Source organism: Buteo buteo, chromosome 20 (assembly GCF_964188355.1).
Source record: "Buteo buteo chromosome 20, bButBut1.hap1.1, whole genome shotgun sequence".
NCBI classification, from domain to species: Eukaryota; Metazoa; Chordata; class Aves; order Accipitriformes; family Accipitridae; genus Buteo; species Buteo buteo.
In genome coordinates, this window is record NC_134190.1 from 24,047,849 (window position 1) to 24,062,565 (window position 14,717).

At 42.0% G+C, this 14,717-nt stretch overlaps 1 protein-coding gene across 2 annotated transcripts in view; it reads left to right on the forward strand.

The window, feature by feature from the left end:
• MYO10 (myosin X) overlaps window positions 1–14,717 on the forward strand; it is a 164,934-nt gene that overhangs the window by 105,573 nt on the left and 44,644 nt on the right. For both annotated transcript variants that reach the window (XM_075052455.1, XM_075052454.1), the window contains one exon: window positions 3,032–3,112. In XM_075052455.1, coding sequence (XP_074908556.1) covers window positions 3,032–3,112 — 81 coding nt within the window. The remainder of the gene's footprint in view (window positions 1–3,031; window positions 3,113–14,717) is intronic.

The following is a 14,717-nucleotide window of genomic DNA, read 5'->3' on the forward strand; positions in this document are numbered from 1 at the left end:
CGCATCACACCATCCGCACCGAACTCCGGTTGCTTTCCACTTGCTTATTTGTCCTTATTTTAAAGCACATCTATGAAGTTGGCGTCTCTTGTCCTGGTTTTTCTTTCTAATCTAAAACGAACCACAAAATCACACAAAGCCTTACAGCAGTGCCTGTACACTAACAAAAATAAGTACTGAATAAATACCTCATTAAGGTGTTGCCTTGCTTTTTGACTTAAAGCTTGGAAAGCATTTTTATTAAACACCTTTTTATGAGGCTTTATAGCCCTCCCATCAAAAATGGCACCAAATTGAAATCTCACATAAAGTCTATCTGCAAATTATTTAAAAGAGAAAGATTGGCACAAAACCTTCTCTAAATTGCATGAGCACAAGTCTGGATTAGTTGTCTGTCTGTCTTGTTTGAATTAATATCATTTGCACTGTTCGTCCACTTTTTTTTTAAAAAACAGAGCAGACTCAAAGCCCTTGAGGGCAGATTTTATCCTAATAGACTATTGCTAAGTGTTGGACAGAACAGCAAGGAGTGTATGCTGGGGCACACACAGTGTCTTTTATTAAAAAATACTATTGTTATATTCCCTGGACAGCTTGCTTTGTGTCACCATTGCTCATCTCGGGCAATACCCACTTCTTGTGGTGCGGTGGTATTATTTGCTAGCTCTCTGGGACAGCAGAAGGTACTGGTTCCACTTAGTCATTTGTACCTGTGCAAAGTAGACCTTTAAGATGTTACTGTATGAAAATCGACCATATTTTTGCACCTACTTCGCAAGGTAGAACATAATGTAGAGTTTCCTTTCTTCTCTGTCAGGCCAACCCCCCCCCCCCCCCCCCCCCCCCCCCCGACCCCAGGCAACATAAAGCATGATGAAACATGAAATCAAAACATTGTTGTCTCTTATCTAAAGCTGCAGTAACTGACCATTAACCAGCTGGGCTGCTTTACAAGAGGTTGACCTTCGCATCATCCTGTCCCCAAAGAATTAGGTTGGGTGTTTTTTCCATTTTAAAGCCTTCCAGGGATTAGTCTATCTCATTTCAACTGAAGATAAGAACTTTGCCTTCACAGTTTTATTCTCATGATAGGTTGGTTAACTTTTCTTTTCATTTGACAGCCTGCCTAATGCGGGCCTGGGGGTAAACGCAGAATAGCTGAGGTTAGATACCATCTGTTTCAGCCTATTGCTTAAAGCAGGGCAAACTTCAGATTAGCTTGTAACCTGACAGTGATTTAGAGGCTTGCAGCACTGTGCAGAATCTGGTTGTCTGTACCACAGATGAATGTGAAAATAGGTTAAATCGTTTTTGTTTATACTGACCAACTTTTCCAATCACTGTAAGTAGTAGCCTGTGTTGAGAGAACTGGCTCAGTTGTCTGTAGAGGTTGTAATGTTCACACAGGTTTAGTACAGATGAAGCCTTTACTTTTTGAAGCTGTAAATATTTGTCTTTACATAAAAATACTTGTCTTTGTATCTTGTGGCTGTTTAACGTCTGCTGCCCCCAACTCCTGGTCCATAGGCTGGCAAAGGCAAACAAACCAAGAACTATCATTTGTGTTCCTAGTTACTTGACCATTTGCTTCCTTTGCTCTGTACCAGTTCCTGTGCACAGCCACAACTCTGCCTGTTGTCTTTATCACTTCATGTTTAATCGTCACGAAAGCCCTTGGTTTGCAGATTAAAGCAAGAATTTGTTGTAACAGACTGCCATTGGCAGTTTTGCTCCCAAACATATGGTAGGATGCACAGTGTTGCTCTTTTAAAAAGTGAATTTTCTGTCTCCTTGGCAGCCTGCTCTGTATTCTTTCCACTGCCTGGCACACAGTGCCACCTTTGAGGGGTGAAACAGTATCATTGCTAGCTTTCTGGGCTCTTCAGAGTCTGGGCTCCCCTCCTATACAGTCATTTGTATCTCTGCAAAGTAAATGCAAGACTTCAGTTTGAAATGGTTTATCATACTTAATGATACAGAATGAGGCAAGTTGGAATAAGATATGGAATGACGTCTCAGGCAGGAAAGGGGAGGATGTGTAATTAAAGTAATAATCATAAAAGGACGGAGGGATTTTTTTTGATTTTTATCTCCAGGCTGAGGTTCAGACAACTGATAGTCTAATGTGTATTGGGTCATTCAGAGTTCTAAAACTAGGAAAAACCCCATGTTTTCTTCTATGTTTTTTTTAGCTGAACCTTATAATGTCTGCAAAAAAATGCAAAAATGCATTTTTATTGTTAAATGCAATTAGCTATCACATGAAATAACTGTCAAACTATCTGCTTAATGCTGTTAGTGTTGTCTTTCAGCAAGATGAGTTTTCTTTACCACTCTATCCTTTACTCAATTTTTGTTAATTTCAGGAGGGGAACGTTTTAAAACCTAGTATTGGTAAAACAATGTCTACTGTATTCTAAACTCTTTTTTCAGAATTTTTTAATATTTCTTCTACCCTCTTGTTGACTTATGTTTATTATCAGTGTCCTTTTAGCAAGAAAGGTTGAGACCACACAGGAGGGAGGAATTCCCTGTACAAAAATGCTGCTGATGGCAGGGAAAATGGAAAATAAGTTGGTGTGGGGTGGTTGAAAAGAGGAAATTTGGTTTTGTGGGTATTTTAGTTTTACCTTAGACCCCTTATCCTTCCTTTTGACTTGCTCGAGTTTAGCAATTTGGGAATGTGGATCCTAAGTCTTAAACAGTCATTCAGAAGATCCCTGAAACAGCAACTTCCCCATTTGGTGTTTCCTTATGAACAGTTTTCTTCATATCAATCTGTATATCTTGTTCACTGTAAAACAGTGATGATAGTTTTGATCAGAAGGGCAGGTGGAAGAAACAAACATGCATGTAATGATTCTGTATGTTCACAAGCAAGAGCTTACACGGTACAGTAATTTCTGGTGTGTACCACTAGGTGTTGCAGTTCGATATTGTCTGCAATGCTAAGCTGCAAGAGCTTTTGCCGGGGTATGTTGCTTGTACAAAAAGTCAGCTTGTGAAGTGCTGTCTTCTACTTGTGTTTTAGGAATCGCTGCATTCTTTAATGGCGACGCTGAGTTCTTCAAATCCTTTCTTTGTTCGGTGCATCAAACCCAACGTGCAGAAGGTAAGATTTAAAATCACGCCCGTCTTTTCTGTACATTTCAGGCCTAATCTTCCACTGCCTGTGTGGTTATTTACCGCTGTGTGAAGCAGAGGGTAGTGTTCTTCACTGACTTTGTAAAAGGCTTTGCAAGGTGAAGGCACTGGGAACGGCTTTTGAATTATTTTTTTTTTACGTGGGTTGTGTCTTTGGGCACCTTTTTAATAGTCACTGCTCACAGCTGATAAATGACTGGCTCTAAGGATGGTTATAAAATGAAGGTAGAAGGCTGCACTGCACGTTTAACAATTCTGTGAGAGCCTTTTAGGAAGAAAATGTCAAAACGGCAGAGTTTGTTTTAAATCACTAGAGGCAGTGAATGGTGGTGCATATAGCAAAACTGGTGTGAATGACCGACTGTCATCAGACTCTTAGTCTTTCAATTTATGTACAATTCCAGGTGTCTTCATGCCAGCTGTTTTGTTCTGTTACAGAATTATGTTTTTAAAACAGACTTGGAAACTAAGGCTTACTGTATCAATTTGTCTTTTGAGTCACAGATAATGAAAGGCAGTGTCAAGACTTACTTAGATATGTTGGAGGTCTCTCTAGAAATGAAGTGGTAATGGTATAGTAATTGCTGAAGATAATATTGTTAGCCTGGTCCTGATATTCTGGGTTTTGTGCATCTGTCTTTGGCTTTATAGACCATTATTCAGGTATGGTCTGCTTGTGTCAAAAATGCAACAGGCAGAGGTGCTAATGACTCTGGTTTATGGTTTCCACATGGCAACTTAGAAATAGATGACTTTGCTATAAATCCAGTTTTATGTGTTATATTTTTATGGGATGTCTGGTTCATCGGGACACTTAAGACGTCAAACCTGGCAGATTTCATTGCAGGTTTTTGTGTTACCTGGATGGTACATCCTCGACTTTACGTGTTTTCAGTTGCTAACTGTTAACTCTGCTTTTGTACTGTTACTCGTGGTGTGTCACATAACGTGCAGACTGCGGGCCCCTTAGCAAGAGGGAACAGCCTGGAAGCGAATAAGACCTGCTTTCTGCGTCCTGAAGTGTTTGGTGCTGTGAGGTGTGCAGCCTCAGGTCACCAAACCCACATGGATGACAGTGCCTCGGCCAGCACCTGGAGTCTGCGAGCCAATGTGTGTAGCAAAGCCCCAATCATTGAGGGAGGGCAGTTCTGAAAAGCTTGTTTTCTTCCCTGCTCCCGTTTCTGCTGGAAGCCCCATGACCCTAATAAAGCCCACCTGCTGCCACTGGAGTATAAGAAGAATTTCAATAACTCACACGTTTTCCTTATTTGTCCTTTTGCCTTTGAGTAAGACTCATCTCCACAGTACCAAAGTCACAAGGATTTGCCATGATTGATGCAAGAACTAGGCACTTGTTGCATTTCCATAGCAAGGAACACACTGAGTTCCCACTCCCATGTTCCTTGTTGCTCTACCAGTCTTTTCCCACTAGAATGCTCCATCCCTGACAAATTTGGCATATGCTACTATATATTTTACTATTATTAAAACAAAGTTCTCACAGAATTAGCAGCTGTGCAAGCAGAAGGAGCTTGAGACAGCCTCAGTCTCAGGAAACCATGTGTAATTGCAGGAGTGCATGCAGGAACAGATTGGGAAATTCCTGTGGACAATCCCTTTCAAAGTACATATAAAATGTCACTGAAATCTTACACAAAAATGGTTGTCCTTGTTTTCCATTTGCTTTAATTTGATTGCAAATTTAACTTGATTCAATGGCTTTCCCAAATAAGAAATCCTATTTGAAGAGCAAGAGTAGAGAAAAGGGTCATGCAGTTTACCTGTTGTAGCTGATGCAGTAGAAGACTTGATGGAAGATGAGAAGGAAGGCCATATATAATACTTGTCGATGGCATTCTTCACACAGAAAAGTGTTCTCAAAATGCATTTTTGGGATTCATTGTTTGAAGTTTTGCCTGCTATGCACTGCTTTCTGTTCCCCTCCATGTCTCACAGACGCAGTGATTTTTAGTGCCAGTCTTGTGACGGTGTTGGTGTTGCTCCTTCTGCAACAGTGCAGGTACAGAAGCAGGCACATGAACGGCATTAGGCTCCTCTGTAGCTCAGCTGGATTCTGTGGATGCACACCGTGTTAAACATTTCATAGTTTATCCTGTCATACAACTTGTTGCTTCTTTTCAGTTAGACAAAGGAAAATGAGGTGAGTCAGTTTGCATAGCGCTGAACCAGCACGGCTCAGAGACACGTTAGCTGTGCGTGGACTTCCAGGGTGTACCACATAACGTGACTCACTGTGCAGGGCTGGTTAGAAACATAACAGCCTGAAACATTCAGATGAGCTGCTGAAATGGAGAAACTGGGGTTGAAAGAAAGGAAAAATCTTCACTGAGCATCTTCCTCTGTGTTTTCCATCCATAGTTTTTACTCTGCAGTGATGGTGATATGAAATGATAAAATGTCACCCTTCAAAAAGTATTTGAACAGTGCTTGCCAAATAACATATGATGTGAAAGAAAGGGGTGTTTTAATTGGTCTTTTGAAATATGCAGCGTTAAAGGAGAGCTGAACCAGAGGGACTTGGCAAGGAGAGAACTGAAGTTGTGGTATCAGGAGCAAAGCCCCTCAAGCTGGTCATTGCTGTCTGGGTTGGGTACGAATAGGTGATACACTATCGGCGAGCATCCTCTAATTCTGGAGGTGCTTGAGAGCTGTTTTACTCTGGAATTATGTTTGAATTCTGTAGGTGAATGAGGTTGAGCAGATGGAAGACAAATTCAAGCCTTTGAAAAGCAGAACGTGCGGCAGACTACTTCCTCTGCTCTTCAAGACATTAAAGTATATTTATATTGGATAAGAGATGTGATAATTTACAGTAATTATTTGATTTTTTTAATTGATCAAGAGTTTTATTTTAAAAATATTTTACAGTGGCAAGCAAAACCAATTCAGCATATGCAGTAAACCACTGAACATTTACATATCAAAGCAGGATCTACGCTCATTAGTGCAATTTCCTAAAGGGAGTGCACAGAGTACATGACCTTTTGTCACAAGACATTTTAGAGAGCAGGCCTCAGACGGAAGAACAGAGGACCCATTAATCTTTGGGAGACCCCCGAACAATCAGTGTATCTGTTTTCACAGTTTCTAGTCTGTTCTGAACTAGCCATAACGTGGAAACTTTTCCACTTGGTATGCTTAATGAATATTTTCTGCTAATGAAGGGTCTTTCTGCTAAACTCCCCTTATCTTCAGTGCAGCTTGCAGAACTACATATCATTTCATCCTTTTGAACTTCGACACATCTTTTTCTGTTTCTTGGTCTCATGTTTCTTTTCCTGCCTCCTGTTCTATTCAATAACGATTCCTCCCTGCAACCTTGCCTTTTCTGGTCTCCATCTATCCTTTTTCGTGCATCTGAAATTAAAAAAAACCAACCACCACCACAACCCCCAATCCCCTCCCCCCTCCAAAAAAGACTGTCTTTTTAAAACAAGCTACAACCATCGCTACAGCCATCAGCTGAATGTTTTTTCCAGCTTGCTGCTATTAATAAAGTTGCTAAGCCTTGGTGCCACTCAGGAGACAGCTCAGGGTAAATTTAAGATCTGAACTTCCTATGCAAGCTGTTTCAGAGGCAGAAATTTTCCTGTTGGCCAGAAGTAGCCAGCCTCAGGCAGCTTGGCTCAAGTGCCTTCTCAAGTTCCCTTCTTCATTTAGGATTTTTCTTCAGAAATTATATTGGCTTAATATTGGCATAATCATTGCGAGTGGCCCCGCACCTCCAGCATCTGCATGGCCTCATCTGTGCTGGTCCCTTAAAACCTCGATTATTACAGCTTGCTTCTGTAATTCCCTGTTCTTGAGACTTCAACGGGTTCAGATGCGGCTGTTCTCTCATGCACGTAGATAGGTGCATCCACTTCTCTTTGGTTACAGATCTGAGACCAGTTTGGTCCTGATAGGCAAAATCCTGGCTTCATTAGAGTTGGCATGAAATATTTGATGTAGACAAGAATTTCACTTTTTTTTTTTAAATTTTTTTATTAAGGAAACCTGTGATGGTATGTGCCACCTGAACAGGATTGCAGGGTTGCTACTCACCTCCCTGTATGCTCATTTATTGTCTGTCTCCTTCCTCTGTCGCAGTGATGGTCTTGCCACTGGCAAGATAAAAGCTACCTTCTCTGAAGCTTGTGAGGTCTGAAGGGGGCAATTCTGTTTCTCTGCAGGTTTTTTTATATTAATTTTTTTTAATCTTAAAATTTAATTAGGTAAGGTGAAGAAATGAGACAAAATTAAACCTGTATCGTAAACTTACTGCAGGGTAGGGGTTACAGGGAGCACCAGGAAAAGTGAAACTACTAATAACTGCAATTCAAAGGAAGACGGGTAGAAAAAGGTCTGTAATGAATTATGTGAGGCTTACTGCTGCTTAGGAGTCCTGTCATGCTCCATATTCATTCTGGGAAAATTACTATCAAGGCAATAAGATTGCTAACATCGCTTCTGGGGACAGAGCCATTTAAAGGGATCAAGGTATGGCTATTGGCACCTGCAGTGTACTTTGAGGCGTAGGTCATTAATAGCCATGAGATGGCCTGGAATAGCAAGCAGTGTGTCCCCTAATTTGAAATAAGATGCAAACCTATTTTGCTTGGCGTCTGAATTAAACTTGTGCTCTTAAAATAGCTCTGAATCATTACAAACATAAGTATAGCATGATACCAACCTAAACACCAGTTAGGAGTACAGCTCAAGAACGCAGTACAAAGGAACGATGAGAGAACAGCTTGGCCCCATCTGCAAGGATGATTGTACGCAGGGTGTGGAGCAGGTACAAATGGAGTGAACGCAGTACGTGAACTGGTTGTCAAGCTGGAATTGCAATATTGTCATACTGAGACTTGACTGTATGAATTACTGAGTTTGCCTTGTAGAGATACTGGAACTGCAATATTGTCATATTGGGACTTGACTGTATGAATTGCTGAGTTTGCCTTGTAAAGAGATATTTTTTGTAGAAATATGGATAAGGACAGTGCAAGTCTTAATGCTGCTGCGTTGAGAACAGCACTGATGTAAAACCTTGAACGATGCAGGGAGGGAGACTGAGTTTCAAGGACGTTCTACTATACCTTCAGCACAGGATTGCTAAGCATCTGGATAAAACTTCACTTTTAAAAGTCTTTATTTTAAAAAATTATCCTTAATGAACTGGTCCAGCTTCAAACTTCTGTGCACATCCTACTGCAGTTGTATACCAAGCATGTGCTTTATACACCAGCCTTGGTCACTCACCAGACTCTGGGTCTCCTTACTGGGGAGTAGGTGCCTTTGTGGGTTTTTAAAGATGCTGAGCCCAGCAGTTGAAAGCTAGAAAGTGTTAGGCCCTAAATGGACGCATCTTTATCGTTTACTGACTTAGTTGCAGAGCCCTGGGGCAGCCCTCCTGCAGCGAAGCTGCAATGTTCTCTGGTACTGGGAGCTAGCAGATCACAGGGTAAATTTGTCTTGCTATCCAGAAGAAACAGGGAATAGAAAGCCTGATCATCACATTAATAGCTACTCTGTCATACTTCGAAGGTAAAGGGAACAGATTATATGGCCCAGGTACAGCTGCTGGGTGTGTGCAGTGCTATCTGTAGAAAGTTAAGGTCTAGTAGTGTTCATTTACAGCTATATAAGCAGCACATGTATTAGAGATCCTTACTGCCTATTTTAAAAATCTCTCTTTCATCTCAGTTGTTCTCAATAAATACTTGTTTTAAGAAGGCTTCCTGGCTGCCAATTACTGCTGTCATTGCTTCTGGAGGAAGCAGAGCCACAGGCTCTGGGCACAGATCGGGCTTGCTGGGGCAGCGTGGGTCAGGCTCTGGGAGCTGCTCTTCAGGCTCATCTTTTGGGAGGAGGGCAACCATTTCCCCAAACCATAGCACGTTGGCCCGATCTCGCAGGCCAACAAGTGCGTGGGGCAAAATACAAACTGTATCCTTAGCCCTTTAACTAGTTCATAAGGCTTTATTGTTTGTAATCAGGAGGGCGCAGTCGTAAGGTGTGGCGTCGTGCCCGGCCAATGCCGCTTAATTCAGCTACCTGGATATTGTCGCCTTGGGTTTTGGAGAATTACATAGCTTCAAATCAAGACTTGTGGAATATGTCCCAGCTGCATCAGTTTCTGGCACATCGCTTGAGTAATTAGGTCAGGCGCTAAAAGACTCCTTAGGTAAAAACGATAAGGAGAGTGGGTGTGAGGAAGGCAATCGCTCCTGCTCGCAAAGTGCTGGCAGTAACGTTACGTGTGAAGTTGAATCCCCGGCTGAAAGAACAAGACGATTCCTGCAAGGAGTTCTGTGCTGCACAGGCAGCGCCTGTCTTCTGTGTCGCCTCCGAAAGATCGCTCCCATCGCTCCTGCGGCGCAGCGTGTCGGTTATGCTGCCCGGCAGCTACTGGGTTGTCCTTTTGTCCCCATCTCGGAGCGTCGCGGCTTGCTGGGCTGAAGTAGGTCATTCCACTCTCCAGGCAATCACCCAGACAGGCATGTCCTCCTTCTTCATCAAGGTTTGTTGTTTACTAAGCAGGGCTGACGAGGCGTCCCTTCGCTAAGTGTATTAGGGTTTGTCTTTCGGTGACCGTGGTATAAGGAGTTTAAAATTGACGTGTTAAGGCTGGGGGACAGAGCGGAGATGGGGTGCTGCCGGGGAGGGAGCAGACGCTGTGCTGTAAAGATTGCATCAAACTCCAAGCAGTGCAGGCAAACAGATTTTTGCATTTTTTGCAGCACGCACGTGCACAGTTGCCAAGTTTCCCAGAAAGACCATTTAGTAAGACTCTGTCCACAAGTGGTAGGAGTCATTTTTGCATCTCGGCTGGTAACCGTGGCGGTGCGCTCTTGTGAGCAGGGTGGGGGGACGCATGGGGAGCGTACGTTGCTTCAGGAGGGACTTGGGAGGAGGTGGCCCGAACGGCAAAGTACCAGGACAATTCTGGGGAAAAATAAAATGCCTAGGGGTGGGGTATTTTTAAAGTGCAATACTTGCTGTGTAATTCAGTGTAATATTTAGAAATGAGAAGAACTTCGACTGCTGCAGCAACTGATCTGTGAGCAGCAGAGGGTCTTAGTGCCTCCAGCTGACTTCAAGCACTGCAATAATTCTGCATTTTGTGCCACCTGATGGATTTTTTTGTGTTTTATGAATTCCTTCGTATGTGATTGTGTGACATGGGTGGGCATTCATGGAGCTGCAACTCCTGATCCCAAGTCTGAAATATTTGCTTTTTTTTAAATACCAAGCAAAGAACTTGGCTTTTCTTCCTTCTTGTGCACTCTACCAAGTATTTGAATTGCAAGCATTGTCATGCAAATGTATGCGCAGAAAAAGTGTGTACTTCATCAAGCTTTGGAAGTTTTCTTTTTTAACTACAACAAAAAAAATCCCCCCACATCTCTAGATGGCAATTTACATTCAAATCCTGTTTGCTGTGTTCTCATGGTAACTAGTCCAAGGGAATATGCACACTCCATGATAAATAGACATCCTTAGAGCTCCAAAAGCATCGCTGGGGTACAGAGTATTGTTCTCTAGCAAAAACTTTTATGTTCGTAACTCCCTTGTTAAACTGTGTCTTAGGGCATTTTGTGCATTTTATCTCTTAAGGTTTAGGAATTTGCTGGCTGCGAAATATATTTACATTCTTGATGCCTATAAGGTGAGATTAGCCCTCGTGTCCTGTTAGTCAGGAAGATCTACAGTGATTGCTGTAGAGCCAGCCCTCGCTAGGCTTGACTTCCTTTGAGTAGCAGCAGGAATGAATTAAGCAAGTACAGCCAAAGATATCACATGAAAGACTTGAAATACCAGTGAGCTGAAGAAAGCCCCGTTCTGTGTGTGTCTGTGTGTGTGTGCATAGCTGCAGCTGCTAAAGATTCAGATTTTCACAATGGGCGAACGCTGAAGGGTGAAAAAGCCTTAAAAGGTAAGGGGCTTAATTCATGCAGTTTTTAAAATAATTTTAATCTTGCATACTTGGAGCTGCAGTGGACTTGTAGAAAAAGAAAAGAAAGTGCCTGGAGTTTGGCTGAGCAAGCTGTGCTAGAAATGTTTCTGGGCTTGTATTTTCTTTTAAAGAGGGTAAATGCACGCAGAATCGAGTTTATGAAAAAACCGACTAAATTTACTGAGCTAATCATATTTTTGAACGCCAGGAGAGCTTTGCTGCCAAGCAGTCTGCTTTAATAAATCACACTCTGTTTGAAAGTTAAAGGGGTGATTGTTCACAGAGCAGGGAAAATTCAGCAGAAGTAGAGCTGTGTGTGCAGAGAGGGGAAGACCTGTGTTGTAGTGATGGGCTGCTTTCTGGAGAAAGGTCTTTTCTGTTGTTTGGCAGTCTATGGTGTAGATTCAGGAAAACCAGCTGTGTAAAGTTTAGGACTGTAGTATTCCTGTAACTTATTAAGGCATAAGGTATGGCTGTAGTTTTGCTTTGATTATGTTATAAGAAAATGACACCGGGGACGAGTGTGCTCGGGGTGGGGGGAGTCCAGTGAGTTATCTGCAGCACCCAGAAGTCTAAATTAATTTTGTAGTTTTACTGGAGAAACTCGATGGGGCACATTTGAGACAGTAATTTTTTCACCATAGAAATACAGGAAATGGAATATGGCTGGGGAAAAAAAATTAATTGCAGTAGTAATGGAAAGGATACCATAGCAGCAGTATATTTTGACTTTGTTTGCTGTGTCAGCTCACCCCTTCTGCCCCTGATGAAATAAACCCCCCAGCCCAGCAGGTAAAATAGCTCTGTTCACTGCTGATTGCCTTTGCTTCTGGGATCTGCATTTTGCTCCTTGCTTTCCCACTTACTTGCCTCTGCAAACATTAGAATTCAGCCACAGGGAAGAAAATTAGGATAAAATTGCTTGAGAGAACCTGTTACGAAGGGAATGGGTTTGATCCTGCATCATTGAAGTCTATGGGAGTTTTATTCTGGTCTCAAGAAGAGCAACCCTAGATTTGCCTTGCAAATCTAGATGGAGGAGATATGATCTGATAAAGTGCCTATGGGACTGGGAAAGGGGGTTCTCATAACTTGTAGTTGTTCTTCTCTCACTGATGTTAGGATGTGTCCTTTTAAACTCCAAGTGGTAATAACAGTGGTGCTAGGTCAAAATGAAGGTATTTTTATTGTGTGGAACATCAATGATAGGTATTCAGTATTTCTTTTGCTAAACTGCTTAGTTTCAAAAAAAGATAAGATCTGTTTTGTTTCTTATTTGTTGGCTTATTCAAAAAAATGTATTTACAACCTGTAACATAAATGGAAGCGTAACAACAGTGATTTTTTCCAATACAGCTAGATTACTGATGGGAATTATCTGGAAATTATAGTACTGTCCCAACTATGTACAGATCTTTGTCAGAGGTACCCTCAGAACACAAAATCCATGTCAAGAGCAGTAGGTAATGTTGTTTCAGAGTAGACTTGGGTCAGTTGCTAAACTTTTTTCTCTTTAACTGTATCTATCAGTTTATGTGTGTGTGTATATATATATATATGTGTGGCTTTTCTTAATTTAGTCACAGGATGTGGCAAAGAAGCAAAGACTTCATGGGGGAAAACCTCACTGTGATGAATTTGTAAGGACTAAGTACACTTCAGAACATCTGCTGTACCCTCATAAGATGAAACTAAACATGAAATGCTTTACTGAAAGCGCATCAAAGCATCTTATCTTTGTTATTTAACTTAAACTTAGAATGTACAGCTTCTGGTGGTTTTGGGCAGTTTATAAGCCTAAGAAGAAAGGCAGGTCCATTCCTAACACTGTCATTATAATTACAGAAGTGAGGTTGTGGTTTCAGTTGTATGAAGTGGCATGTAGTAGCTGTAAAGTCCGTGTTTCAGGACATCAGCCGAGTCGTAGCTGTGTGACGGCAGTCAGCCTGAACTACAGCAAGTTTTTGGCTGACGCGTGATGAGGTTTGAGGTTGCTGTTGTTGGTTTGTCTCCTCCACGTTCCTGATGTGTGTTCCCTGTTCAGGCAACAGGGAGCTGGGCAGTGTTAGTTTTGTTGTTCAGTCCCAAGCACAGGGTAAGCGTACGCTCTGTTCAGGTCTGTGAAGTTGCTGGTGAGCCAAGAAGCCCATTGCACCATGTAAATCATTTGGGACACCGGGAAGTTTTTTGTTTTGGCTGCCACCTTGGGTTATCATGCACATATGGGAGCACTGCGCAATGTTTAGTGTGGAAAACAAAAGTTTGTCACCAAACTCAAGGTGCTATATTATATTTCCACCTTTTACATGATGAGATCTATCATGGCATTTTTGAAACTTACTCTCTGTAGATCTACAAATCTTAAACTTTAAGTATGTGGCAAGTAGGGGTTCTGGGGGGTTCAACACTTTTAATAGTCAAGCAGAGATAAAGTAGGTGGGTTGAGAGTAGACATCCACTTTCAGAAAGTTAGATAAATGCCAAATCCCCTGTGATACTGGCTTTCTCGAATGAATGGCTGCCCCAGATTCAGCATGAAAAGGACAAGTATGTCCATATGCAGCTTGCCAGCCATGCCATTTGTGCATATTAGCCAAAAAGAAATAGTGTCCAGCCTCATTAATTAAGTAGTCTTTCAAAGGGAGAAATGATGATTTTTGTTAAAAGTGGTTTAGCACTTAAGTTAGCTGCACAGAAGTTTTTCATCTAAGCAAACAATTGGCATAGCAAACAAAGTCACATTTAGGAAAGCTGATTCTATCTTCAGTGTGTCTTTCTGACTCAAACATTAAGAGTTATGTTCTGTTGTATATTTAAGCCAGCCTAGGAATTTCTCAGGGGAGAAATGGCTGTTCAGCCATCCAAAATTGCCATTTCCCTGTGACCGCTGACGTGCACAACATAGCATGTCTCAAATCAGCCCGGTTCATAAAGGGCATGTACATCTCATTGGCCTCAATGAGCTCTAAGCACACGTCTAAATGCTTTGCTTAAGTTATTACTGGTTTTATGCTGCTTTGGCGAGCACATAACAGAGTACCTGGAGCTACGATGTCTCTCGTCGCACAGCTCTGAAGAGGAGTAAGGCATATGTGCAGCTCCCGAAAAGTTGCATACCCAGCCTCAAGTTGCAAGGCATCTGTGCAGAGGAGAAGAGAAGACTCGCTCCATCCATTGCTCCAGTGGTGCGGAGTCCGTGCTGCTGGCCAGTCCCAGGAGAACCCAGCGCTGGTATGTCAGCAGTGAAAGTGCATCTAACCAGTCCTGGAGCCTCAACAGTGCCTTTTCAACATGATCAGAAAATACGGAAGAGGGATAGAAAAAATCCATTTCTGGGGCAGAAAGAGCCATATTCTTATTTAAATGTAACGCAGCAGATTGTAAAACCGTAAGTAAGGGCAGAACTTTTCTCCGCAGGACCATCTTAAAAATGGATGGAGTCAACTAAGTGTGTGCTTCATGGAACTAAGAAAAGATGGAAGTAGCCTTAGTGAAACAAAGTGCCATTGACCAGCATCCCTGCCTGTAAATTCTGCAGGTTTTGTGGAGATGAACAGTGGCATTGCAATTAAATCACTCAGAAGGTGGTTGAATGTTAAATTAGTTAGGTCCT